Source organism: Antechinus flavipes, chromosome 4, assembly GCF_016432865.1.
Source record: "Antechinus flavipes isolate AdamAnt ecotype Samford, QLD, Australia chromosome 4, AdamAnt_v2, whole genome shotgun sequence".
NCBI lineage: Eukaryota > Metazoa > Chordata > Mammalia > Dasyuromorphia > Dasyuridae > Antechinus > Antechinus flavipes.
Genome location: NC_067401.1, coordinates 42,370,761 through 42,397,730, shown reverse-complemented (window position 1 = coordinate 42,397,730; position 26,970 = coordinate 42,370,761). Strand labels below are relative to the sequence as shown.

The 26,970-nt window shown below is 38.8% G+C and overlaps 2 protein-coding genes across 3 annotated transcripts in view; one reads left to right on the top strand and one right to left on the bottom strand.

The window, feature by feature from the left end:
• Nucleotides 1-8,826, bottom strand: part of FMO5 (flavin containing dimethylaniline monoxygenase 5) — a 68,819-nt gene extending 59,993 nt beyond the window's left edge. Inside the window, exon 1 of one of the 2 annotated variants that reach the window (XM_051992870.1) lies at nt 8,745-8,826. The gene's annotated coding sequence lies outside the window, so the exon portion shown is untranslated. The remainder of the gene's footprint in view (nt 1-8,744) is intronic. The other variant, XM_051992869.1, reaches the window with a different exon arrangement.
• Nucleotides 8,827-8,999: 173 nt separating this feature from the next.
• CHD1L (chromodomain helicase DNA binding protein 1 like) overlaps nt 9,000-26,970 on the top strand; it is a 55,132-nt gene continuing 37,161 nt past the window's right edge. The window contains exons 1-7 of the mRNA XM_051992868.1: nt 9,000-9,154; nt 14,602-14,714; nt 17,118-17,224; nt 17,824-17,935; nt 20,583-20,614; nt 23,317-23,398; nt 26,771-26,933. Of these exons, the coding sequence (XP_051848828.1) occupies nt 9,055-9,154; nt 14,602-14,714; nt 17,118-17,224; nt 17,824-17,935; nt 20,583-20,614; nt 23,317-23,398; nt 26,771-26,933 (709 nt within the window). The 5' untranslated portion in view covers nt 9,000-9,054. The remainder of the gene's footprint in view (nt 9,155-14,601; nt 14,715-17,117; nt 17,225-17,823; nt 17,936-20,582; nt 20,615-23,316; nt 23,399-26,770; nt 26,934-26,970) is intronic.

Here is a 26,970-nt window from a genome sequence, read left to right as displayed (position 1 = left end):
AATTTGCTAGAAGTCATACGATGCCATTTAACAGTAGAGAAGATTACAAAGGCATGAACAGTTCTCTAAGGTTAGTGTCAGAAATATAAAAATTCAGAATTTGCTGAGATTGATGAGGAAAGCTATGAACAGATGATTTTTTTTAAAGCTATAATGGGGAAAAGAATTGGCTCAAAAATAGGAATGTTGTTTAGGTGTATGGGATAGCAACTGATGATGGAAAAAAGGAAGAATTACTCAGTGTCTCTTACTTTGTTTCTTTGCCAAAGAGAAAGATGTTTAATCAAGAAATCATTAGTTCGAGTTTAAAAAAAAAGCCCAAGGTAAATAAGAAGACAAGAAAAAAACATAATTGCCCAAGGTAAGTTTAAGGTAACAGGAACTTTTGCTAAGCCAATGTCAATGACCTTTGAAAAGTCAAAGAGAATGGGAGAGAAAACATAGAAATGAAGGCGAGCAAATAGATCAATTCCTATGGCTCATTCCAAGAGAGAGAGAGAGAGAGAGAGAGAGAGAGAGAGAGAGAATGGAGGCTACAAATTATAGATCAGAGAACTTGACTCTGACTCTTAGAAAATTTTAGAATGTATTATATACTGTTCAAGATACATTTTGTCCAGTAGAAATTTATGGATGTTGTATTTGCTTGAGTAATATGACAAAAACTCAGAGAAAGCAGAGTTAATTACTAATTAAAGTCGAAAAGGATGAAGATGGAGAAAAGACCTTTTTTTTGGGCAATTGGCAACTTTGGGGTGAATGATTCCAGTTGATGAGACTGGAAGTCAGGTTGCAGAAGAGAGAGGAAATGATACAGTAAATACAGATGGCTTCTTCAAGATTTGTTGTGAAAAAGGAAGAGAAAAAAGATGATAGGCAGTAGAACTAGTAGGGCTGAAAGAAAGAAAAATAAATAAAGAGAAGAAAAAAGAATGATAGTAGGAACAATCTGCTAAGGAAGGAAAGATGTAGATTACATAAACAAGCAGATTACATAAACCAAACTGCACATGTATTCCCTTTCCACACTCAGTTCCCTGGACTGTCATCAGATTTTAACCTTCAACCTTGGGAGTGTTTGTGTGTAGTGTCATGTTTTAAGAGCGTGATGATACTCTGAATTTCTCTCCATTCTAATAATCAGTGATCTTAGGGCCATTTTTGGCAGTAGAAGAAGGGAAGAATAAAGATCTTTCAAGACAAAATTCAGTATATGGAAAACTAAGTTGATTTAAGGAGTAAGCACATATTGGGAGCTACTGTCCTAAGCACAAATGATTTATTCCATGGAATATAAAGGCAGTTTATCATTTGTATATATATATATACACATACACACATACATACCTACCTATACCTACATATATCTGATATATATACATACACACACACATATATATTATATGGATCTATTTGTATATTTGTGTATGTGTGTTGTTTGCATGTTATATCTGCAATTAGATTAAGCTCTTTGTGATGACAGCCCATCTATTTTTTGCCTTTTTATGTATATCCAGTGTTTTATATAGTATCTGGCACATAATAGGTATTTAATAAATGCTAGATCACTGACAGTAGTAGGGGAAAATCCAAAAGCATGTCTGTTTGCTGCTGAGAAAAGCAAGGTTTAGGGGGAAAAATATCAAATTGACATTTTGTTGCAGTTGAACAAATGTCTGATGCAACATACACTTTTTCTCCTTTACCTACTATTCTACTACCTTACTGTTCTTCCATCTATCTCTCATCAGATAGTATGTGCAGTGGCCAATGACCAAAAAATCTGGGTCGTGGTTTTGATCACCACCTAGAGTAGATTATTTACACTCTCTGGGACTCAGTTTCCCATCTATAAAATGAAGGGATTGCCCAAAGTCATTAAGTTGTATATACTTTTATACACAATGATACTAGTGCTTTTAAACACATTTCCCAAGAAAGTCAAGGCCAGAGGAAAGGACCTATCTGTACAAGCTTGTTTATAGTAGCCCTTTTTGGCAGTAGCAAAAGACTGAGAACAACAGTTGTTTATCGACTGGAAGGTATCTAAGTAAACTTAGACATAAGAATACTATTGCATCCTAGAAATATTGGCGAAACATGGCAAGACCTGTAATATCTAATGCAAAGTGAAATGGAACAATCCAGGACAATTTACATAGAATGATGGTGACTATGATGATTAGGGGAAGGAGGAAGAAAAAGGGAGGTAGGAAGAGAAGGAGAAGGGAGGATGAGAAGGAAAGGAAGAAAGCAAGCAAGAAAGAAAAAAAGAGGAAAAGAAAAAAGAGGAAGAAAGGAAGGGAGGGAGGAGGGAAGGAGAGAGGGAGAAAAGAAAGAAAGAGAGAAGACAATTTAGAATTCTGATTAAAGCAGTGCATAGTGACTTTAAAAGATTGATACTGAAATATATCACCCACTTCTTCATAAAGAATTAAGGGGCTAGAGAGGTAAAAAACCATATGCATTTCAGATATGGTCAATGTATTGATTTGTTTTACTGGATTACATACACACATATGAATACATACACATATATAAATACATACACATATGTATATAAGTGTACAGCCCACTATACAAAACAGGACTTCTACTAGGAAAAGGAGTAGGATAATGGTTAGTAATAGATATACCCCCCCCCAAGAATATCAATAAACTTTTTTTTTTTTTTTTTTTTTTTTTTTGCTAAGGCAATTGGGGATTATATAACTCCTCAGGGTCATACAACTAGGAAGTGTTAAATGTCTGAGACCAGATTTGAACTCAGGTTCTACTGATTTCAGAGCTGATGCTCTATCCACTGCACCAACTAGCTGTCCCCAATAAACCTTTTTTTAATGAATAGAAGAAAAAAATTTCAGAAAGATACAGAATTATTTTATTAACTTGCTAAATCTAACATAATTCTTATAATAAAGAATTTCACAGATTCTTACATAATCCTCTTTTTCTTCTATTTTTGAAATGTTTATTTATTACAAACAAGGTGTCTTCCATCTTGTCATTGCTCTTGGACCAAGCCTCATCTGCACACCTAGATCATTCCACCTCCAACAATCCAAAGGAGACATCCTCTAACCAATCATACTGGAATAGAACAATGGGTCAGAATTCATATAGATTAAGCCATTTAATCAGAACCAAATTATCCTATTTGAATGGGGTGCCACCCAAGAATGAGGAAAAAGTCCTTCATAAGAAAATAAAAAGAAAATCTTTTGGGATATAAAGTTGGTTATTAATATAATAAAATAATCATTTTTTCGCATGACTAAATTGAATCAAAAGCCATGGATTATAAATACATGGTAATTCCAGGAGGGTCTCTTGTCTCTTTCCTGTTTCGTGAACTTGCAGGTGTTTTTCTTTATTCTTCTCTTATCCTGATCAACATTTTGTTACTCAGAATTTCTCTGCACTGTGCATTGAAACCAAACAAATAGAAAAATCTTTGCAGTTTCTTTTGCATTTCTACCGTCAACATCCTAGCATCACACCATACTTTGTTAATTGATTTAGACTTTTTTTCTTGAAAAGGTATCATAGAATCATGGCCTTGAAATGGTCATAGAGAATATTCATTCTATTTAGAAAACAAATCCACCATGATATCCCTGACAAATAATGATCTAGCCTTTATTCAAATAGGGAAGGGTAACTTACTGCTCTCAAGAGAACTCATCTCACTTTTGGATAGCTGTATTTCAGGGATTTTTATAACCTTTTATATTTTATTTTATTTTTGGTAACATAGGCCCTTTTGACAGTGTTTTAATAAAGCCTATGGACCTTTTCCCAAAATAATGTTTTTAAATGCATAAAATAAAATATATAAAATTACAAAGGCAACAAATTTTGTTGAAATACAGAGATAGAAAAGGAAATGGCAAGCCACTCTAATATCTTTGCCCCAAAACCCCAAATGGGATTAGGGATAGGAGTTCTAACTACCTGCCAGAAAATGCCCATAATCCTCTGGCATTCAAAGTCCTCCACAGATTGGCTCCATTTTCCTATTGATCTTTGCCTTCTACTATTTCCAAATATAAACAATCCATTCCAGCCAAGCTGCTCTCTCTGCTCCAAACATGCTGCACCATGCCATTTTTTAGCCTGGCCACGTAGATATCTGCTGTACATATGGCCCCTTGATGATCATCCAAAGTCTACTCTTCCAAAACCCAGATCAAATGAGGTCTCTTTCAGGCTGGATGCCTGATCGATCTACTCACCATCATCTCTCTTTTCTTTGAACTTACATGCCACTTACTACTTACATTGATTATTTGGGAGTTCAATCACATGTTGTCAGTGTGACTGGGCAAAAAATTTAACCTCTCCCTCTTTCTTCATCTTTAAAATGTGGTCCCAGGGTCATTATAAGGATCAAATATTATTTAGAAAGGACTTTGTACAATGTTTAGCATAAAGTAGTCATTATAGATATAATAATAACTTATTATTATTTTAACTTTTTCATGCATGCATATGTGTTCTTTCTCACTCTCGAGTATAAAATTCTGAAGGGAAGAGACCATGTCTTTTATTTCTTTTGGATAGCCTTTAGTGCCCAGCATAGTATTATGGCCATAAAAGGCACTCAAAAATACTTTTTTTAATGAATTACCATTATTCATATTCACATTTAATATGTATATTCATACTAAGTTAGTATCTATTATGTTATATACAGTATAATATTCACATTCATATTTAATTACACACACACACACACACACACACACACACACCAGACCATGCAAACATATATATATGCATTACACTGGCGGGGATTATACTACACACAGGTGTACATATATATGTATGCATGTATATATTTATAAACACTGGGTGTCCAGAAGTCTTAATGCAGTTCTAAGCAATGACAGCTTTTGACTTCTCTAAGATTTTTGGGATTCTCTTTGTGTGTATACATATGTGTGTGTTGGTGGGTACAAAGAGATAGGGGCAGGGGCTACCATTCTACCATGAGCGGATGCTGCCATGTGCATATATGAGCAGGCACCTGCACGTGTGCACACACACACTCTCTCATCTCCATCTCATTTCTTTGGGGATAAACCAACAGGCAAATTAAAGTATTTGTGAATGGGACAACTTGAGGACAGGACATTGTATGGGACCATCTATTTAGAGCTAGAAAGACCCTTAGCAAACATTTGGTTTAATTCCCTCTTTTGACAGATAAAGAAAATAAGAATTTCAGGAGAGGTAAAGTGATTTGTCCAGGATGAATAGAGTAAGCAAAAGAGTTGAATTTGAATCCAAGGCCCTGATCCCAAATTTATCATTAGTTACAGTGTGTCTGATAATCTCAAGGATAATAGGAAAAATGAATGTTAAGAAATAATTTTTTTCAATAAAAAGATCAATGGGTCTAGGTCATAAAACATGGCCTTGAAGAAAAAATAATATCAGTTGAACTATAATACAATCTGCTGTAATGTTGGTGGAGCTGTGAATTAGTGAAATTTGAAATTCAGCAAAGAAAGTGCCTAAAATACGCATAGCTTTGACCTGGAGATTTCATTAGGCTTCTTCTCCAAGAAGATCAATGATTTTTTTAAACCTTATATTTAAAGTGAAAGTATTTAAAGCAGCACTTTTTGTAGCATCAAGAAATTCGAAACAAATTAGAACATCCTTAGATTAGGAATGGCTAAACCAGTTATGCTATATGAACATAGTGGAATACTTGTAGGAAATACTGAATATGATAGACACACAGAAGAATGAGATTACCTATATGAACTGATGCCAAGTGAAGTGAGCAGAATCAGGAAAACAATCTAACAATGATTAAAACGATGCAATTGGAAAAGGCAATAATGAACAAACAAATGAAACCCTATAGTGATAGTCCCAAAGAAGTGTTATGAGAAGGCACCCTGACCCTGCTTTAAGAGGTGGAGGTGGAACATTGTACAAAATAGAATATTTCAATATGTTGTTGGTTCACGGAATTGTTTATTTTCCCATTTTAAAAAAGTTCTTTGTTACAAGGGATGGTTCTTGGAGGAGGAAGAGAGCTACACACTGGGAAATGTTGATGATATAAAAATAAGATATTGATATATATTTATTTTTAAAAAAATATCAGGGGAGGAGGCAGTTATATGGCCCTGAAGTCAGGAGGACATATATATATATATATTATATATATATATATATATATATTATATATATATATATATATATATTATATATATATATTATATATATATATATATATGGGGGAAACACTATAATGTTTAAATGTTAATAAAGTACTTGACATAAATTAATGATCCCATTTGATCTTTGGGTACTTTTGACCTTGTTTTGGGGCCTGGAATCTTTTGTCCATAAAACAAACAGTCTTATAGGTTGTTTTAAAAAGGAATACTAATTGTATGTGTGTATGTTGGGTTACTAAATTCATGATAATGAACTGGTTTGATCAGGACACATTTTGAGCACTGTTTTCTGTTTGCCACCTTTTAGAAAAATCATTGGTTAGCTGGAGCATGTACAGAGAAATAAGATGATGAGGGGATTGAGAACCATTCATATCCAAACAAACATTAGGTTAAGAAATTGGACTGTGTTGGAGCAGAATTCTTGTTCGGGTACAGTCAGTACAGAGGGGCTATTGAGGTAAAACAGTAATTTTAGGAAATGGAAATGCTTAGTCTGGGGAAGAACAAATGACTTGGAAGAGATGGGATGGAATATTATAATCTTCATTTTTAAATAGTGAGGGGTTGTCAGGGCTTTTTGTTTCACTCCAGAATGAGGGGGAAGTTACAGAGAGTGTATCCTGCTATTGAGGAAAACTTCCTATCAATTAAAGCTCTCTCAAAGTGTAAAGGGTTGCCTGCCTCAAGGGGTAGTCATTGCATTATCTATCTATTTATACTGTACCATTTGTACTTCATTATGACTTTTCATGATGCTATTTTCTTCACTAATTGCTTCACATGTGTAATTAATTGGTCTATTTATGCAATTGGCCCTCACTACTTAGGATCTATTCCTTTTTGTTCCCACATTACACTGAGTACATCATTATACACACAATATCCATTAACTGAAATACAAGACCACATATGACATATATATGACAGACATATGGCAATGACCAAAATGCTAATTTTGAAAAATATTTGTTTTGTTTAAAACAGGATGGTTTGAACAGTGATTCTCAAAGTGTTGACTGGGGATTTCTTGGGATTCCCAAGAGACTTTCATAGGATAGGGAGGTCAAAACTATTTTTCTAATAATACTAAGGCATTTTTATTTCTAATATGGGGAATATAGGCAGATGTAATTTATATAAACAAAAGCTCTTTAAAGGCTCCTCTATTTTTAAGGAAGTAAAGGCGTCTTGAGACCAAAAAGTTTGAGAACGGTATATTAGAAAAAGAATTGGAATAAGAGATCTATGCTAGTTCTAGTTGGGTCCACCACTACTACCTTGGGCAAATATTTTACCCATTGCATTTCAATTTATACATATATAAAATGGACACACCAGCCCTGCCTCCACAGTTGTCTTGAGAATCAGCTGAAATAGTGGATGTGAAATAATTTTAAACATTTTATCTTTTTTGCTTTTTCCAGTTTTTATTTCCCCTCTAGGCTTTCATTACTGTTCCTATGTCCATGAGGGAAAAGGGGATTTTTTTGATCTACACTTCCTTAAAAAAAATTGGGCTAAAAAGCTAGATGGGCAGTGGATAGAGCAAGTCTCTAGAAGCAGCAGGACCTGAATTCAAATCCAGTTTGATATTTGACGCTTACTAGCTGTGTGACCCTGGGCAAGCCACTTAATCTCACTGCATCTAAAAAAAGAAAAATAAAGGAAAAAAAGTCTTACTGAATTCACCTCCACTCTAATAGGTCACTGTGTCCCTTGTTTTAGAAGTTCCTCATATTCATCAAGTCAGGGAAGTTAGCTATATCCCAAGTGTGGCTTGCCTCAAACTGGGTCCTCTTGGGGATTCCTCTCCTTTTCTCAGGAATGACATTATTATTCCCATTTTATACACGTCTAAATTGAGTAGCAGAGAGTGAAATGATTTGCCACAATTAACATTACAGTAGAGTCAAAAGTAGTCCTATGCATGTGTCCTATTCCAATCCTTTTTCTATACCAGCATTTCTCAACTTTTTTGGTCTCGGGATGTTTTTGCACCCTTAAAAACAGAGGCGTCGAGAACTTCTCTTTATACGAATTATACGTATCTATATAGAGGCTCAAGCGTCAACAATCTCTCCAGTCTAGTCGATCGACTCATCGGAAGGATTTCATCAACCAAGGTGTCTCACGAGCTTTTTATTTAACCAATTTTCGGGAGGTCGGGAGGAGACAGATGCCCCCCCCTCCCCCAAGATACTTATTTTGCCCCAACGCTTCTCTACAAGTGACCTTTCCTCGCGGTCACCCCGGTTTTCTTTGCAGAACTCTCGAGGTAGAGCGGCGGAGCTCCCCTGCTTTAAAATGATGCGCTAAAACTCAATTCCAAAAGGTTTCAGGAAAGACTTATCCGCGGGGAACTTTGATACCAAACGCAAAACCCACAAACAGCAGCTACGTACGTAGCAACCAGCAGGCCCTGCTAGCACGCGCTAAAAGCAAAGACCAACCAGAAGCCTCCACAGCAAACGAGACGCCAGGCCCCAGGAAACAGTTTACACTGCACCGCCCGGGATGCTCTGAGCATCCCCCACCGCCTACCTGTCTTAAAATTCGCTCAGGACTCTCATCCTTTCCTGCTTCTGGACAACTACCAATCAGCGGCTGATAGTCATTAGCCAATCAGAAGCCGCGAAATCTTCTTTCCTGGTGGGAGGGGAAGTGGGCGGGGACAAATGAAGCCAGGACAGAGGGAGGGAGAACTCGTTAGAGACAGCCAATGAAAAGCCGAGTCACGGCCCTAGCAGCCAATGACTGCACGTTTCCCGAAGGCGCTCAGCCCGGGGGCTTGCTTTTGCGCCCTCGCCGCTTCTTCTAGACTGGAAAGTTTCCCGGGGAGCCCGAGGACAAAATGTCTGCGTTCTTACAGGCCCTGCAGAATAAACCTCAACCCAAGGCAGCAGCGGGGGCCCGAGTTGAGGAGGAGGATTTGAGGAAATGGGGTTTGACAGGTCAGTGGGGCCCTGGCTGTCGTAGCTCTAGAGACGCCAACTTGTAGTCAATTTTCCTTCCTCATGGAAGTCTCGCGTTATCTGTAATGATCAACCTTCCCAGTCTTCTGCCCGCATCTCTGCGCTCTTGAAATGATCAAACTCGGTACCCCAGGGTAGGGAAAGAGCCAGGTCTTTCGGATTGTGCTCGTAGTGGTTTGGGGGGGAAAGAAAGAAGCCCAGTTTTGGAACGGACGTCCATTCTTAGCCTGCCGGACACCAGCCCTCATGGACTGGGAAGTTTGAAGGAGGGAGATAAGGGAATGAAAGTGGGACGTCTGCCCCACGTCCTCAAAACCTGATTTTTTTTCTTACTGTACCTGCACAAGAATTCTACTACAGTTTCTCAATCCCAGAGCCTAGCTTTTCGTAGGAAGCAGATTTTGGAGCAGTATTAGAAAAAGTCATCTTAAGAACGAGACCCTCATTGAGTTGATAGAAAATCACCCAGATCTGTGGTGGGCTTGTTCACTGACCCCGTTAGAATTTTCATTCCTTCTCTTGAATGGAAGCAGGACACAGTTAATAGGTGCAAATTATATTTGGAGTGCAACCGCGGTTCCTGACTGTTCTTAGGAATTTTCCACAAAAGCTTATATTTGTCATATGTGGACACTACTGTGTATCTATGGCCCTTACTCGAAAAAGTCCAAAAATATTAGTTGGAGACAAATTAAATTAGTCCTTGCCCCCATACCAGACAGGAATACAGATGGGGAGAAGGGTAAACTCAGGGGGCTCTTTAGCCAAGAGACAAGTTCCTTTCTCTATATCTTTTATTAAACTACCTTGTGTTTGTATATACTTATATATGTGCTTTCTGACTTCTTCGGTAAAAGATAAATTCTGAGAATTGGGAATATTTGTCTTTGTATTCCCAGGAATAGCCAAATGCCTGGTACACACACATACACACACGTAATAGATCTTTAATTAAATCCTTAAAATCTAACCATTAAAAAAAAATACCTCATTTTCCTCACAAGAGTTGATCAAATAGATTTTTTTTTAATTTTAAAAAGTTCGTAGATGCATTTTATTTTAGTAGATTTTTATTGGCATCTTTTGTTTTTACATTACCTTGAATTCCCCTTTCCCTCCAACCTAATCTTTCCTAGAGAGACATTCTTATAAGATAATTTAAAAAAAGAAGAAGAAAATCCATTATATTGTTATGCCTTTCTGTCTGTCTATGCAATATTTCCCACAGAATGTAGTGCGTAAAGATGGAGGTTGTAGCTTATTCTTTGTAACTTTGCCACATTAATTTCCTATTGTTTTGTGCTTTTTTCATTTTCTGTCATTGGATATCTTGTCTTCCCTATTCTGCTTACTTCACTTTGCTTCGGTTGATGTGAATTCATGCTTCTGGATTCATTGCCATTATTGTTCCTTATGAGGTAATACTTTACTACATTCTCTTACCACAATTTGTTTAGCCATTGAGAATCTTATTTTGTTTCCATTCCTTAATACCACTAAAGAAGGAGGCTAAAAATATTTTTGAGTGTATGGGGCCTTTCTTTTTGTCAGTGATCTGCTTGGGGTAGGTACTTAGCATTGAGAACTCCCTAAGACAAAGTATGTGGATATGGTAACCGCTTCATTTGTATAATTCAAAAATGTTTCCAGAATCGTACTAATTTACAGCTTTCCACCAATGTTACTATACCTGTTTTCAAGCGATGCATCCAACACAGTCTGTTCCCATCTCTTATCTTTGGCAATTTCTTGACTTTGAAGTGATGAGTGATATGATCAGTTCTGAATGGTGGGTGGATTTGGCATACAGAAACTAGAGCATTAATAAAATTGTTCCCTGGGGCAGGCAGAGAGAAGGCTCTGATAGAGATCAGTTTAGCTCTGTGGTCCCATCTTCTGTAGAGGTCCTCCAGGCAGAAATCCAAATTATGTTAAATCCCCAAGGCTATATTCCCCCTATAAAAGATGTTCATGTTGATCTTTGCTAAGAACTTTCTAGGACTAAACCTGATATGAGGTACTCTTTCTTCCCTCTCATATCCCTTCCTCTTTAATGGCATCTTAATCTGCTTAGTCTGCTAAACTCTATGGATCTAACCTACCAGTTAATGGCATTAACATTGTTGGTCTCCTAACTCTGTTTCATATTTGCCATTCCTGGTGCCTATTTTACCTATTATTTTATCTGTAACCACTTTCTCTAAATAAACCTATCTTTTGGCAAAGAGAATGGCCATTGTGAATTTGTCACATGTTTATTTCATACTAGAAATTGCTACCTTGACCTAATCAGAAATATAAGAATTGTCTTGATTTTTAGTATAATTTCCAATTCCTTTGAGAAGAGTTAGTTTATATCCTTTGACCAAATATGTATTGGAGAATGGCTTTTGGTTATATATTTCTATTGCCTATATAGCTTGGATATAAATTTTTATTAAAACTGTTTGATGAGAGATCTCCTCCCCTTCATTAAACCACTTCCTTTCTTATCCCAGATATATTAATTTTATTTGTTCAAAAGTCTTTTAATTTCCTATAATTAAAATTATCTTAAATAGATGATTAATATGTGTTGGAGATATGTATCTCCAACATAACAGTGTGTAAAGTATCATGCTTTAAACTCAGGTATTCTACAACAATTCTGAAACTTGGATCTTTGCAGTGTACACAGGGGTAGTAATGCCTCCCTTTCCTACCTTCCAAGATTGCTATTGAGGCTCATAAATGAAAATTCTAATAAAGCATTTTAAAACAGTAAAGTATATACTTTTTATATCCATAATATATATATACATTTATATATAAAAGTATATACTTTTTTAAACAGTAAAGTATATACAAATATAGGATATTAAAAACTAACAAGCACAATTTTTAAAGTATCTTAAAAGGGGGATGAATCAAGAGTATAAGAGAAAATTTGAATTTAAAGCATTTACTTGGGTGTATGTGCATCTATAGCTGTTTCTTATTGTGATTGCTATATTGTTGACTCATTTTTGTCTATCTCTTTGTAAATATCTGTGGCAAGGTATATTATCGAGAGCCTAGCACAGTATCTGGAGTAGAGTAGCCACTTAATTTTTGTTGATTTAAAATGTCAGTCTGTTAGCATTTATTAAGTGTCTATAGTGTACCACGTCATGTGCTAAGTGCTGGGTATACAAAGAAGGCATTCTCAAGGAGCTCCCCAAACTAATAGGTAGATAGTAAGCAAATAGATATATACAAATAAAATACATATAGGATAAATAAGAAATAGTCAACAGAGGGAAGGCAGTAGAATTATAAGGGATTGGGAAAAGCTTCCTATACAAGGTGGAATTTTAGTGTTTCTTTATTGTATTTCTTCATTGTATTTCTACCTGCGTATTCTAATTTGGAGTTAGGATTCCTGGACTGTGATTTTGGTCAAGGCACAAGAACCTCAATTTCCTCATCTATGAAACAGGAAAAATGATGCTTCTTTCTACCCCCTCCCCCACTCTTTGTATTTCTCAAATTTGCTGAGATTATATGAGAAAACAGGTGAAAAAATGCTTTGTAAACTATGCAAACTACCCAAATATATTCTTGTATGAAGATATTATGTAAGAAGATAATTATATATACCTTAGGGGATATGTTATCTCATTGATATACGCATATCTTTCATGGATAATTATATCTCAACTTCTAATTCTGTGATTCTATGATCCACTGGCTTTGCTGGCCATTTTTTGTTTAGGCCGTTAAAAAAGCAAAAACAGAAGACATTTTGTGGGTATGTAGACAGCATTTGGACTTTTAAAATCTCTTTTCCTTTGTTCTTAGTGCATCATTATATAAATAGTGATGAAGATATCATAATAATTGCTTACCAAATTCCCAGTAGCCCTTTTGATCAGCATTACAGCAGAGATACATGGAAGGTCAGTGAGGCTCAGTAACCCAGAGGAATGTAATATGGTTGCAGAGTAAACCCTGAGATTCCTGGAAGATGAAAGCCCCTTGCATCTCCTTGAATATACCCCTGTTGCCTCCTTTTTTCCTCTTGTTTCATGGCTCCCTGGCATATACTCCAGTTGGGACGTTAGTAGAGAAATAAAAGAAGAAATTTCAGGTTGCAGGTTGTGGGCCACAAAAGGTATTTCCAGTTTTACTTTTTTTTGTCAAGAAACTGTTTCAAATTAGGTTTGGGGAATGGTGGTATTGCTGGGGATTTGTGGTTCACTTATTTATATTTTCTTTCTTCCCCATTACCATGGAGAATTTAGTGCCGCCTCTGGTATAATTTCTATTTCATTAAAAATGAACTTTCTGGGGAGATGTTTCTTCAGGATATTTTGTGTGTGTGTATGTGTGATGTGTATGTGTATGTGTAGTATAGTACACATACTATATATGTGTGTATATGTATATGTGTGTGTGTGTGTGTGTGTGTGTGTGTATTTATTTTTTTTCCAAGTCAGTGGGGGCAGATCTCATTTAGATGGCTGCTTCTAAAGAAAAAGGCATCCATGGCCATTGTATTTCTACATTTTTGTTTATATAGTATCTTCTTTCCTAGAAAATTTTTTGAAGGCAGAGACTGTATCTTTTCCTCCCCTTTAAAAAACTTATTTTTAAAAATAGCTTCTCTTTCTATGTCATTTCATTTTTGAATGCATCCCTCCTCTATCTCCTACTAAGTGAATCAACTCTTGAAACAAAGATTTAAAAAAAAAAAGAGGGAAAAAAAGAAATTTGACAAAACCAACACTTTAACCGTATCCTGAGCATTATACCCTCATAGTTCCCTACTTTTGCAAATGGGGGGCAGCTACATTTCCTTAGTTCCTTTCTGGAATAAAACCAGGTCATTATGATATATAATATTTAGGATTTCCACCCCATTTTTGATGGTTTATTTTTTTAAATAAAAATTGTTTCAGGGACTCTTATCTTTCTAACTCTGTGCATTATATGTAATTGACACTTAATAAGTTGAGGAATGAATCCATAATCATTTGAGAAACAGCCTTGCTTCCAGCCTATAAATGTTGACTAAAATGCCATTTTGTTATCCCAGGAATGGGGCAGAATTGAACTTCTTTCTTTCTTTTTTTGCAAGGTTATTATTGGGGTTAAATGACATGGCTCCAGGGTCATGTAGCTAGTCAGTTTGAACTCAGGTGCTCCTGTCCAGGGATGGTGCTCTGTCTAGTTGCCCCCCAGGATGGGACTTTCAAGGTCTTCTAACCTCTTCATTTTATAGGGGAGAAATAATAAGGTTCTGGCATTTTGACATTTAAATGCTTAAGCATTTCCCAACAAATGAGAGAGCCGCTTGTCTGCAGATTGAGAATCTGGGGTTTGGGGCTTGGTTCTGTGCTTTTTCTGCTATCCTCTCCCAGGAATATTTGATAAAATCATTGCTCATCTTGCACTTTTATTCGTAGGGATCCGTTTGCGCCCCTATCAGCTGGCTGGAGTCAACTGGCTGATTCAACGTTTCCAACTTCAGCATGGCTGCCTTCTTGGTGATGAAATGGGTCTGGGTAAGACATGCCAGGTAAGCCCCTGGGACTGACCCACCACACGCTATCTCTGTTTTTATTGTTTTGTTTTCATTTTTAATTATTTATCTTTTTTTAATGAAAGCTTTTTAGTTTTTAAAACATATGCATAGATAATTCTTCACCATTGATCCTTGCATAATCTTGTGTTCCAGTTTTTTCCCCCTTTCTCCTAGTCTCTCCCCTAAATGGTAAGTAATCCAATATATGTTAAATGTTTTGGTATCTCTGTTTAAAACTTGAGAATCCAGACTCAAAAAGGGACAGCAAGCTTCATGGTGTTTGTCCCAGCACAAACAGCTAATCAATATAGGAGAGAAATGGTGGGGGAGGTCTGGAGTTTTGGAGCTGCCGAGGGACAGCATGCTGGTCTGCAGTCAGGAAGACGAACTCAAATCCAGACTCCTCCACTTAGTAGCTGTGTGACTGAAGGAGGAAGTCACGTAACCTCCGCTTTAATCAGCTGAGAAGCGAACAGCAGAACCTCTCCTAGGACATTACGGGCGTCCCTGGGGTCACAGAGAGTAGGGCAGGAGGGGATGAACAAGAGCTCCCATCTCTGTTACTTAGTGACCTTGGGCGAGCTGTCCATCGTCCGCACCTTGTGGGAGTTGGAATTGATGCCTCTGAGGCCTTTTCTCTTTTGACACAGTGTCTCAAATATACAGAGCCGAGGATCCTTCCACACAAAGGCAGGATTGTTTTCCTAGTTACAAAGATGAGTTTCTGTTATGGCCTCTCTATTGTCTCAGTGGCTCATTGTGAGCCTGTGATCCAGGCTTAGGTTTTTTTCTTTGCCCAGTCCTTGGCCCGATTACAAAGCAGGGGTATCCCTGCTTCTCCAATTTCCTTAAGTAGTGTGATCTAACTGACTGGGACAGAGTAAAAGCCAATTAAAAACAATTTGAAAAAATTTTCCTTTTTTTAGGGATTTCTAGCTGAGAGAAGGAGCCATTTCTGAGCCTTACCCTCATAACCTTATTTTCAAAGACTTAACTGTTCCCCTGACTTCTCAGTCTTAGGCTCTTTCCCTATTGACCTTCCCTGCTTTTGGATGCTGTGTTATCTTTCTTTCTGTGTATCTCAGGGTTTGTATCCTTGGTTCTGTGATGTTGCTATGGGTTAATAGAATGGGTTTCTTTTGCAACATTAAATATAGATATATTTTTTTTTTGCTGAGGCAATTGGGGTTAAGTGATTTGTCCAGGGTCACACAGCTAGGAAGTATTAAGCATCTGAGGTTGGATTTGAACTCAGATCCTCCTGATTTTAGGGTTAGTGCTCTATCCACTATTCCATCTATTTGCCCCATATTTTATTTTAAGAAATTAATAACATTATTCTGAATTCAAGTTCATAGGCTTCATTAGGCTATGTCAAAGGAGTTCATAGCACAGAAAAAAAAATTGAGAATCTCTAGTCATTCTACAATAATTATACTAGTAATCTACAATAACTACATTTATTTCACTGGGAGCAGAGTGAATTGATCTTTTATAGCTCAATAGCATCTCCCTTAAATCGTTTTTAAAAATTTTCCCACATTATGATTATGATGATTGATTATTCCCTGAGAAAATATCTTTATCTAAGAAAGTTATTTTTTTGGAGGAGAAATTGGTCCAAGAATCTGTATTTCCAAATATGCCCCTTGTCAATTTCTTCCCAAAATACAGGTGTCCCAAAAATCTTAGTACAATTTGCAGCAAGAACACAATCTCACAATGAGCCATTGGTCATAAGACAGTGGAGATTCCTCTGTAGAAACTGTGACCAGGAAAACAACCCCAATCCTACCTTTTTTTGTGAAAATATCCTTGGCTTCCTCTCTGAATATAGAATCAGAAGCCTGATTTAGAGACCAGGCATCTGCCCTAAGACTTTAGGGACACTCTGTGTACTTTTGTTTTCCTTGGCTTTCCCTTCTGGTTGGTCACTGTCAGTAGAGATTACTATGTTATGCTAGGAAGGGACAGAGGAAATGGGGGAAGCCATCTATGTGTTTTAGTGTCCCTGCCATCTGACTGGAGGCAGAGGCAGCTACAGCTTCAGGATCCTGAAAAGTTGGAGCAAGCTGGACTTGCCCCTGTTGAGCCCTGATGACTACTCTGTTGCTAGAAGATGGTGGCCTGGGCCGGATGCCTTTCTCTCTGTTGTGCATCCCGGGGTTGCCATCCTGACTCTAAAAGCGTCCTGGGCCTGTCGGACTAGAAGGACCCACTTGTCCTCTCGCTCTATCCAATGTGCTTGCTAGAAGCTTAAGGATGTGGCGTCAGTCCTTCTGTGAGGGAATGGACATGGGGATTGGTCATGGGAGAACAGTAGCTTTTCTGCATGGATAGTGCATGGGGGATAAAATTGTTTCCTTTTTAATTCCCTTTTTGCTTTTTCTGTTCTAGACTATTGCTCTTCTCATTTACTTCACTGGAAGTTTAAAAAAGAAAGGACCATTTCTGATTCTTTGTCCCTTGTCTGTTCTGAGCAATTGGAAGGAAGAGATGGAGAGGTATGTGCTATCAAAATCACAATTTGCTATTTTCTTATTTGATTCAGTTGACCTTTTGATGTTTTAACTTTTCCCTTGGTAAGAGGCATGCATCAAAAATCTGCAGTATACAAAAAAGATGTTTCTAGCTTATAATGAATTTATCATAATGACTAGGATGGCAGTATAGGGAGAGAGAAAGAAAAAGGTTAAATGTGGGGTACATTGTTGGTTTTTGTTGGGATTAAGAGATGGACATTATTATTAGCATTTGGCCACTTTGCTAAAACCAGAGACCAGCCAGTCTTGTTGAGGGAGTGTAGGTTAAGTAGCCAGGGCAGGGAGACCCTCCTCACTGTGCAGGTTGGTCATTCACGGACTTGCCCTGATGCCAGGCCGTCTTCTGAGCCTCATTGCCGAACCAGCCCGTGAAGGATGCTAGGAGCTTTGATGGGTTTGGGAAGCACTTGGTGTCCTTGACGATAACCTGTCTGATCATAAGAGAACATGGAGGGCTTAGGGCTCGGACACCAAGATCCCTCCCCGGAGGCCCTGCTTTCCTCCAGCATGGCCCCTAACACGACCTCCCTTTCTTTGCTGTGTCCCTGCCTTGGATTCAGGTTTGCTCCTGACCTTTCCTGCAAAGTGTACATAGGCGACAAGGAGGAAAGAGCGCGTCTGCAGCAAGAGCTGAAAAAGGACGCTTTCCATGTGCTCCTGAGCACCTACGAGGTACTGCTCTGTCTCTGCTTGTGCTGATGCTGCTCCCTGGGGGCAGAAGGGCCCCGTACTGTGGTCTGCACTGGACCTCTGCTTTCCAAAGCCAGCCCAGCCAGTTCCCGCTAAGATGGGTAGGGGCTTGAAGCGCATGGGCTGGAAGAATACCCTCAGTGTTCCTTCTCTCCCTTTGGCCCTTTCACTGTCTGTCTGTCTGTCTGTCTGTCTCCCTTCCATTAGGCTCCTGGCCCACATCCAGCCTCAGGAGAACCAGGCCTGGTTGGGGAGGGGCCCCTGCCAGCTTCCCCTGCTCCTTGCCTAAAATGGGCTGAGAGAGTGGGGAGGGCAGTACTTGGCAATTCTCTTGTTGCTCAGTTCCTACTGAACTCTCATGTCAGCCAATCTGTGGCTAAAGGAAGAAGGGAAAAAGCATTTACAAAGTGCCTGCTATGGTCAGGTGCTGCTGAGCGCTTGTTAATTCTTACCTCTTGTGATCTTCGCAACAACCCTATAAGGCAGGTGCTATTATTATCTCTGTTTACACTTGAAGAAACTGAGGCAGACAGATTAAGTGACTTGTTGCAGAGTAGGCTGGCTCAGGTACAGGTGAAATAAATGTCCTATGGAGCATTGGGTGGCGAAGACGTCCATCTCCTTGTTGGAATGTCCCGTCATTGGGGCTCCAGAGGCCGTGAGGCCTTTTCCTCATGTCCCCCCAGTGCTGGCTGTTGCTCAGGAGAATGTTGGGTGATAAAGGTCCAGGGCAGAGAATATTTTTTGCTTTGCCCATTAAGACAAGAGACAGCGGGTTAAAGTGGAGAGAGTTCTGGATTTGGCATCAGGAAGAAAAGATCTGGATGCAATTCCAGCCTCTGACACTAATTATGTGAGATCAAGAATCCATCCTCTTGTCTCTCCAGAGCCACAACCTAACAATGTGAATTATTAAAGGGCTGCCATTTATGTTGGGACAAGGAAGGCCCTTGGTGGTTCATTGAAGTAGGTCTGTCCTGCCTCTTCCTATCTGCATGTGAAAGTGCTTATGTGCTCAGGATTCTTCTCTTTAAATAAGATTAGTGATTTTTTTTTTTTTAACATTTCTTTGCTTCTAAATTTATCCTCTTTCCCCTCCCCCTTCTTCCCCCCTCCACTCCCCCCCCCCCCCCGCCCTTGCTCAGCAAAAAAATAGAAATGATAGGGGAAAAATGAATTCAGCCAGAGAACAATTTTGACAGGATATATAGGGTATGGTGTAGAGCCACCTGGAAGAAAAGGGAGAGAGGGGCTTGTTTTGTCTCCTTCAGGGCTAGCCCAGATGATTATACTTAGCCAGAGTTCACATGGTGGTCTGTCCATTGATGCTATTGTTATCATTTTATATAACTTTCCAGGGGTGGTTTATATTGGGCACATATTCTTTACTATGACATCTAAAACCCTGCCACAGACTGCCCTGAAACTTTTCTGGGTATCAGCATTCTTTAATTGATTAAATAAGCACTTATTAAGTACCTGCTGTGTACAGCACTATGAGATGGAGCTGTAAAATCAGACCTTTGGAGATAGACCTTTCTAGCACATCTCTTCTCTTCAGATATAGCATCCCTTCCTGAAACTGGGATGGATTGTGTGGGAGACTAGAAGGAGAACTGGCTCTAAATTTGGCAGACCCAGTTTCAGACTCTGACATCGGGCAAGTCATTTGATTGCTCTGGACCTCAGTTTCCTCATCTGTACAATGAAGGATTTGTACAATGTACAGATTTGGATGACCTCTGAAGACTCTATAGCTTTGATCCCATAGTTTCAGGAAGAGTACTCTTTGTATCAGGGAATTTGCTTTGGAAAAACATGACTCACATATTTTACCTGTTACAGAGAAGTGTGACAGGTATGGAGAAATCAAATGATCCAATTAACTTTTTTTGATTGAATTTGGGGAGATTTCTTTCATGTTTGGGTATAAGTGAAGTCCTTTCTAACTCTCAAATTCTGTGATTTTACAGCTCAGTAAATTTAATGCTTGGGCAGGTTTTCTCTCAGTCCAATTTATTGTCTTGGTTGGGTTAGCCCCTGGTTTTGTCCCTGGGATACTGAAGATTATACTGTGGAAGTGGACATTGAATCCTGCCCTCATTTGCCAGGTTACTTTGGCTTAACCTCTGTCTTTACTGATGGCTACCTCACTTCTTTTGATTGTTTTTATAGTGGTCCTCATTTGGATTTCCTGTTTGGAAATCTTATTAATCCCCTTGCCAGATCTTTTCTGTAATTGCTAAGTGAATTAACCAGTACCTTACTCAGTGGTGTCAAACTCAAATAGCATTGACTTCAAAAACCAAAAATTGACATTATTTGTTATATTGTATTTTTATTTATTTTTCTAAATGCTTTCCGATTATATTGAATTATTAACATAATTAATTTCCAATATAATTTACTATCATTATATTTAATGATGTTCCCAATTATATTTTAATTTGGTTCCTTCTGGGTATTTTTACAGAGCAAAGACTTCAAATTTGACATCTCTACTAAACTTTATTAGGAAAATTTCTTTAGAGTTTCCTGAGACCCTAAGAGAGAAATCATCACTAACTCATTCACAAAGGAGCTATTTCTGAACAAGATGTTGTGTAACATACATTGTTTATTTTTTCAGCTTTGCCTGAAAGATGCAGCATTTCTAAAAACGTGAGTAAATCACATTTTTTCCAAAGTCCACCCTGGCTGATGCATTAGCAACAAGTCCTTTAATCAGATCTTCCCCCCAACATTTTTCAAAGTATTTTGCCCCTAATGGTTGAAGTGTGCATTTTTTCTCTGGATATAGGGCCTTACCCATTCATAGTAAGTATCCCTTGGAATGGGTGCTTTTCTAGACTCAGTGCTTGGTGATGAGCAGAGAGCATCTGTTACAAGAATTCAGGAGGTGAAAATTTTGAGCCAGTTCATGAGTCATACCCCTACTTAGAGGCAACTTTGTTCTATTTTTAAAAGATAGGGACTAAATTAAAGTAGTTTGCATTCAGGCGTATCAGCTTCTAAAATGTAATGATGAGAATTCTTGAGAGCCAATCTGCCTTAATGGATAGAACATTGGAAGGCATTAACCCCTCTGGACCTTAGTTTCCTAATTTGTAAAAAAAAAAAAAAAAAAAAAAATTGTAAAATGCAGAATAGTTGCATTATCAATTTCTTAAAGCTACAGTGATTGCAAACCTTAAAATACTGTGTAAGGGTGAGTTGCTGAACCTCAGTACTGGATTGTCCACCACCACCACCTGCTTCAATTGCTCTTACTGACTAGTTACTGCTCGATAGAGCTGGAAAAAGTTGGGCAACTAAGCTGCTTGGAAAAATTACAACTTTATGTTACATCATACTAACTAGGCCCTTCCTGAGCAAGCAAACCTTTTACACCTCCCACTATGGCAGCTGTTCCAAACCTTCATACTTGACAAATATGCTCCCTTCTCTCTTCTTCCTCATCTCATATCCCTCAAACATCCTGTTCTCCTAGCTCTTCCTTTACTTCTGTGTCCAATTAAGAACTAGCCCTTCTCTTAACCAAGACATATCCTTTCGACAAACTGCAAACCAGCCCCTCCTGTCTTCAGCAGATTACTACTCCCATTGTCTATATTCTCTAAACCGCAATCTCTTCCTACTTACCTACTTTTTCTGATGTCTGTAAACATGTCTGTGTTTTCTCCATCTTTAAAATACATAAACATGTCCGTGTTTTCTCCATCTTTAAAATACATCATTTCTACTAGCTGTCATCTAATCTCTCATCCCCTTGGCTAAACTCTTTGGGAAAACAACAACAACAACATCATCATCATCATCATCATCATCATCATCTCCTTGAGAAAGCCACATAATCATAATAATAATTATGTCCTTGAGAACAATATAGTAATAATAGCAGTGACCATAACAACAGTCATAATAGCTTTCATTTAAATAGTGCTTTAAGGTTTGCAAAATTCTTTACAAATATATCACTTTATCCTCACAACAACTCTGGGAGGTAAATTATCATCCCCATTTTACAGATGGGAAAACAATGCAGATGGGGTGACTTGCTTAGAGTCACATAGCTAATAATCTGAAGATGGTTTTGACCTCAGGACTTTAGACCTAGTTCTCTATACCCTCCATCACCTAGAAATCCAGGGTGTGAAGTACAGTCAGATGATAATTTGTTCCTACTTATAGGTCCCCTGGGAGAGAAGGCTCATAGATTTTTAGAGCAGAAAGAGATTTTAGAAGTCACAGGCCATTTTTTTTGTTGTGCAGTTCGTTCACTGACATCCTGCCCTTCCCATTTGGGCTCCTCATGGCAAAGACACTGGAACAGTTTTGCCATTTCCTTTTGCAGCTCATTTTATAGATGAAGAAACAGGCAAACAGGATGAAGTGACTTACCCACAATTACACAGCTAGTAAGTGCCTGAGGCCAGATTTGAATTCAGGTCCTCATGACTCCTAGCCTGGCATTCTATCCACTGCTCCATTTAGCTCCCCTGACCATATCATAGGCTGTTCTTAACAAGCAAGAAGACCAAGATTCAAGTTCCAATTCTGATGTGTATTTTACTCACTGTGTGACTGTCATTGCTATGACCCTTCATCTCCTCCTCTGTAAAAATGAGGCTGATTTGCTTATCTTAAAGCCCTTTACAGATGTGAGTAATGATGGTGATGATTTATTAGAGAAAAGTCTAAAAAGTGAACATTTTCCCTTGTTGCCTTCCTATATCGCCTAAAGAAAGATGGAAAGCTTTCGGCCCACCCCAAAGTGGAGCAGCTTACCTGTCAAGGCTGCTCTGCAATCCTTCCCCCTCCTTCAGGTCTTGCTCTCAGCTGGTGAACTTATCCCCCCTTTATCAAGAATGATGAGACCATTTGTCATAACTGCCTTTTATCCTTTTTTGTTTCTGGACACAGAAGACTTCTCGTGGCATTGTTGAGTTGACCATATAATGAGTTGTGGTAACTCCAATGTCTGTTTTCCTAAAATGAAATGTTGAAACCACTCATTTTAGGCTTAAATACATACCACTCTGCATTGTTACTTTACCAGTTCATGTCCATGTCTTATTTCCCCTATTAGGATCTAAGTTTCTAGAAGGCAAAGTGGTTCCTTATGTGTCTACCCTGGTCTCTTGCTTTGCAACAAAAGAAATGTTTATTGAGTAAAGGAATGAATGAACAAATGAATGAAGGAAGTAATGGACCTGTGTTTGTCCATTTCTGTTAGAACTGGCCCATTGTTATTCTTTCAGCTGCTTTATGTGGCTGGGAAATAAGTTAATTAGCAAAAACATACCAGATGGTGATCTGTATTTGGATTAAACAGAGATGTAACATTAATTTTTCTCTCACAGTTTCTCTTGGAACATTCTGGTTGTGGATGAAGCCCACAGATTGAAAAACCAGAGCTCGCTGCTGTACAGAACCCTTTCAGAGGTAAACACAGGATGGTCTTTCTTAGTCCTGGCATTTTAGCTGGAGTCCACATAGTGTATGTCAGAAAAAAGATGGGATCATTTTGTTTGTCTGATTTTTACAGATCCATCAACAACTATCATGGGATGGGATGGAGTATTTGGGTATGACATTGCTTGTCTTCTTGGTCTTTCAAGTAACTGGGGACATCAAGCTTGTCCTCTATCGTAGCCATCAAAGGAAATGGGTTGAACTTCCAATTAGAAATAAGATGGAGGACCAGTTTCCCAGGGAAGGCTCCAAAACCAGAAATTTATAGAACAAAGTCATAAGAGTTGGGTCCAGGAGCTAGACCTGTTTGGGACTTTGGCTATATCTTTCTCCTAAGAGGACTTGTGCTTGACCCCCAGTCCAAAAGTTCTTTGGCCAGAAAAATTTCAGGAATGTGGTTTTGTTGGATGGGAACTCATTTTTCTTGAATTTGGGAATTCCTCAAGTACCTGAGTCAGTTTTGAGTATATGATTTTGTGATAGGAACGGAGAGTCCCTCTCTGTGGATCCCATTCCTTTCTTTTTGCTCCAGTGCCATAATAGCAATGATTATTGTTCTTCATGATGGTCTTGCTGGTTCATATGTAGAATTAACCAGAATTAATCCTAGATGGAGTTGGTTTCCTTGGGAAATGGTGGGTTCAATGGGTTCCTTCTCACTGGAGGCTTCAAGCAGATATTGAATGACTATTTATCAGGTGTGTTATAGAAGTTACATGTTCAGATAGCAGTTTGATTAGCTGGCCTCTGAGGTCCTTTCCAAGTTCTGAGAATCTGCTTTGGTGGCACTTAAAATAATTTTACTTTCTGCTATATAGCATAGCACTTAGTGTCTGCTCCCCAAATTTACATTTTTGTCACAAAGGAGTCTATAAATGATTCATGTCATGTTGTGGTATTAAGGTGTAGTTCTGTTTGGTTTGGGGCCAGTGAAACACTCAGGTCCACAGTATTTAAATCAGGCAGTGCTTTTATTGAGTTTTGACTCCCTATAAACCCTCCAAAGCTTGCTTGAGGCTCTCCAGATAAATTAGTTCATCTAGTCTTCTGGTGGGCTTCAGGAGCTTCATTAAGGGCATTCAGGGTATTCCCTGAAGGCTCCCCTCCAAATGGCTGCCCATGTGAGCTTCTCTGCTTGTGCCTCTGAGGGTAGCTCCATGCCAGCCTTGCTGTGTCTTCTTGTGCCTTTATTCCAGCCTGCTCCTTCTTCCTTTTTTCCTGTTTTTTTTTTTTTTTTTTTTTTTGGCCAGTTTCACTGCTCATGTTACAGGATAGATTTTTATGCCTTGGAATATTCCCCACAATTTCTGTTTGTTTGTTTCTTGAGTTTTTACCTTATTCTTTATTCTGTTTCCACCCTTGGATATCCTACAGTCACCATGGATTGAGACAGACCTTCTCCTGCTGACTCCTTGCCTCCTAGGCATCCTGGAGCTGGTTTTGGTCCTATAACCCATTACTGTCAATTCTAGACTATCAAGGAACCTTCTGGCTACCTCCTCTAGAACTTTGGAATCGATTGTAGGACATGGGGGATCCTGGCCCAGGACCGCCCAGCATGATGTGCCCTCCTCAGAGAAAGGGCTGCACTCTGAGCAAAGCAGAATGGAGTGAGCCCAGAAGAAACTCATAATTAGAAAATCCACCCAAAGTGTTTGTAGGACTACTTGTGTCCGACCTGTGGCAGAGTGTTCCGTGTTTGTTTTTTTCGATCCACCCCAGTTGAACCCAGTCACAGTAAGGTCATTTTGGTCTTCTTTGAGGACGAAGGACAGCAGTCAGCATCCGGTGATCTCTGACCTTTTTCCTTGGAGAATTTATGAGAAATACCTGGAGCAACGTCTCCATCAGGGAAAAGTCTGATTGATTGATGATAACTAAGTAATTAAAACTTGTTTTTTTAATTAAGTGATCATTTAAACTGCTCACAGTGTTCTTAACTTGAGATCCTTCTGAAGTGACTTTAAGGGACAAATAAGATTGTAGTTTCTTGCAAAAAGTTTAAAGCTGAAATTGTCTGAGGCAATGTGTTCCTTTAGTGGGTTAAACCCCAGCCTCTGTCACTTGGTTCACTCGGTTGCTACAGGGCATGATTCAGAAACTTTTTGGGTTTATGGGCTTTATGGGCATCTCATCATGATTGTCTCTGCTCCTGAATTTGGTCATCAGTTTTCTAGCCTAAAAACTCAGTGTGGTTACTTCTGCCAAAGGTGACAGGGAGGTGTTAGTAAATGGAGACCCTAGGCAACGGAAGGAGCTGAATTTGTGAATTCTAGCGCCAATTTGTTGATTTATAGATTTGGGGACTGGCTGTCTGCCTGGAGAAACTCCATGGCTTTCCCAGTGAATAGATCTATGGAGGAGATCAAATTATAGAACAGAAATTTCTTGGGTAAATGTCGAGTCAGAGCAAAATGACTTAGATGTCCTTGAAGGCTCTTGATTTTTGCAGCAATGTTAGCTTAATGAATTGTCCTTCTTTACTTCAGGGATATCTCTGAATAAGTAGGACTGATTGTTGGGAAGTGGGCTCCATTTTCCCTATGGAAAAGGCACAACTTTGCAGCTTTCTTTCTAGGCTCTGGGGGGATAGCCTCAATCCTTTTAGAGTGAGAAAACCCGAGTTTGAGTCTGGTCTCAAGGAAATTCACTTGATTTCTGTGTGCATTAGCCCTTTATGGGCAAGGGGGGATAATGGAAAAGAACAGAACCTTGTGTTTTGAGTTCTAATCCTGGTCCTGTTTCTCAGCACTTCTTTCTCCTTGGATGTTAGGTCCTTGGCCAGCCTTTCCTTCTCTCACAGAAGTTGTCTATAAGTTACTGTTTATTGTTATTCAGCGGTTTTCAGTTGTCTCCCTTTTTGAGGTTTCTTAGCAGAGAATGGAGTGCTTTGCCATTTCCTTCTCTGGTTCACTTTACAGATGAGGAAACTGAGGTAGAGTGAAATGACTTGTCCAGAATCACACAGCTAGTGTCTGAAGCCAGATTTGAAATCCAGCCTGATACAGGACTTACTAATTTCAGATTGATGACTTTTGGGTTACAAAACCCCTTAATCTCATTAGGATCATCACCACATCTTCTGTACAACAGGTTGGCTTATGTCAGAGAGAGTTTTTAAGACAGAGAATCCCATTCTCCACCGAGGGTAGATTCTTGTGAGCACCCCTTACAAATGGTTGGGGCACCCAGTCTACCATTTCTCCCAGCTCATGCCTTAGTCACTTGCTCATGTCTAGGGGCTTCCACTCTTAGGTCTCCAGGCCAGAGGCCAGCTCCTGGTGTCTGGCCCAGGCAGCTTGATCTCAAACTTTTTTGGAAAATTCTTTTGTTCTTGCTTAGATTTCCGTGGACTTTAGCCTCCTCTTGACGGGCACCCCCATTCAAAACAACCTTCAGGAGCTCTACTCCCTCCTGAGCTTTGTGGAACCCAGTCTCTTCTCCAAGAATCAGCTCGGAGACTTCATTCAGTACTATCAGAATATAGAGAAAGAAGCTGATTCGGGTAAGTTACCTCCTTTTCCCATCCATTTTCACGTAAC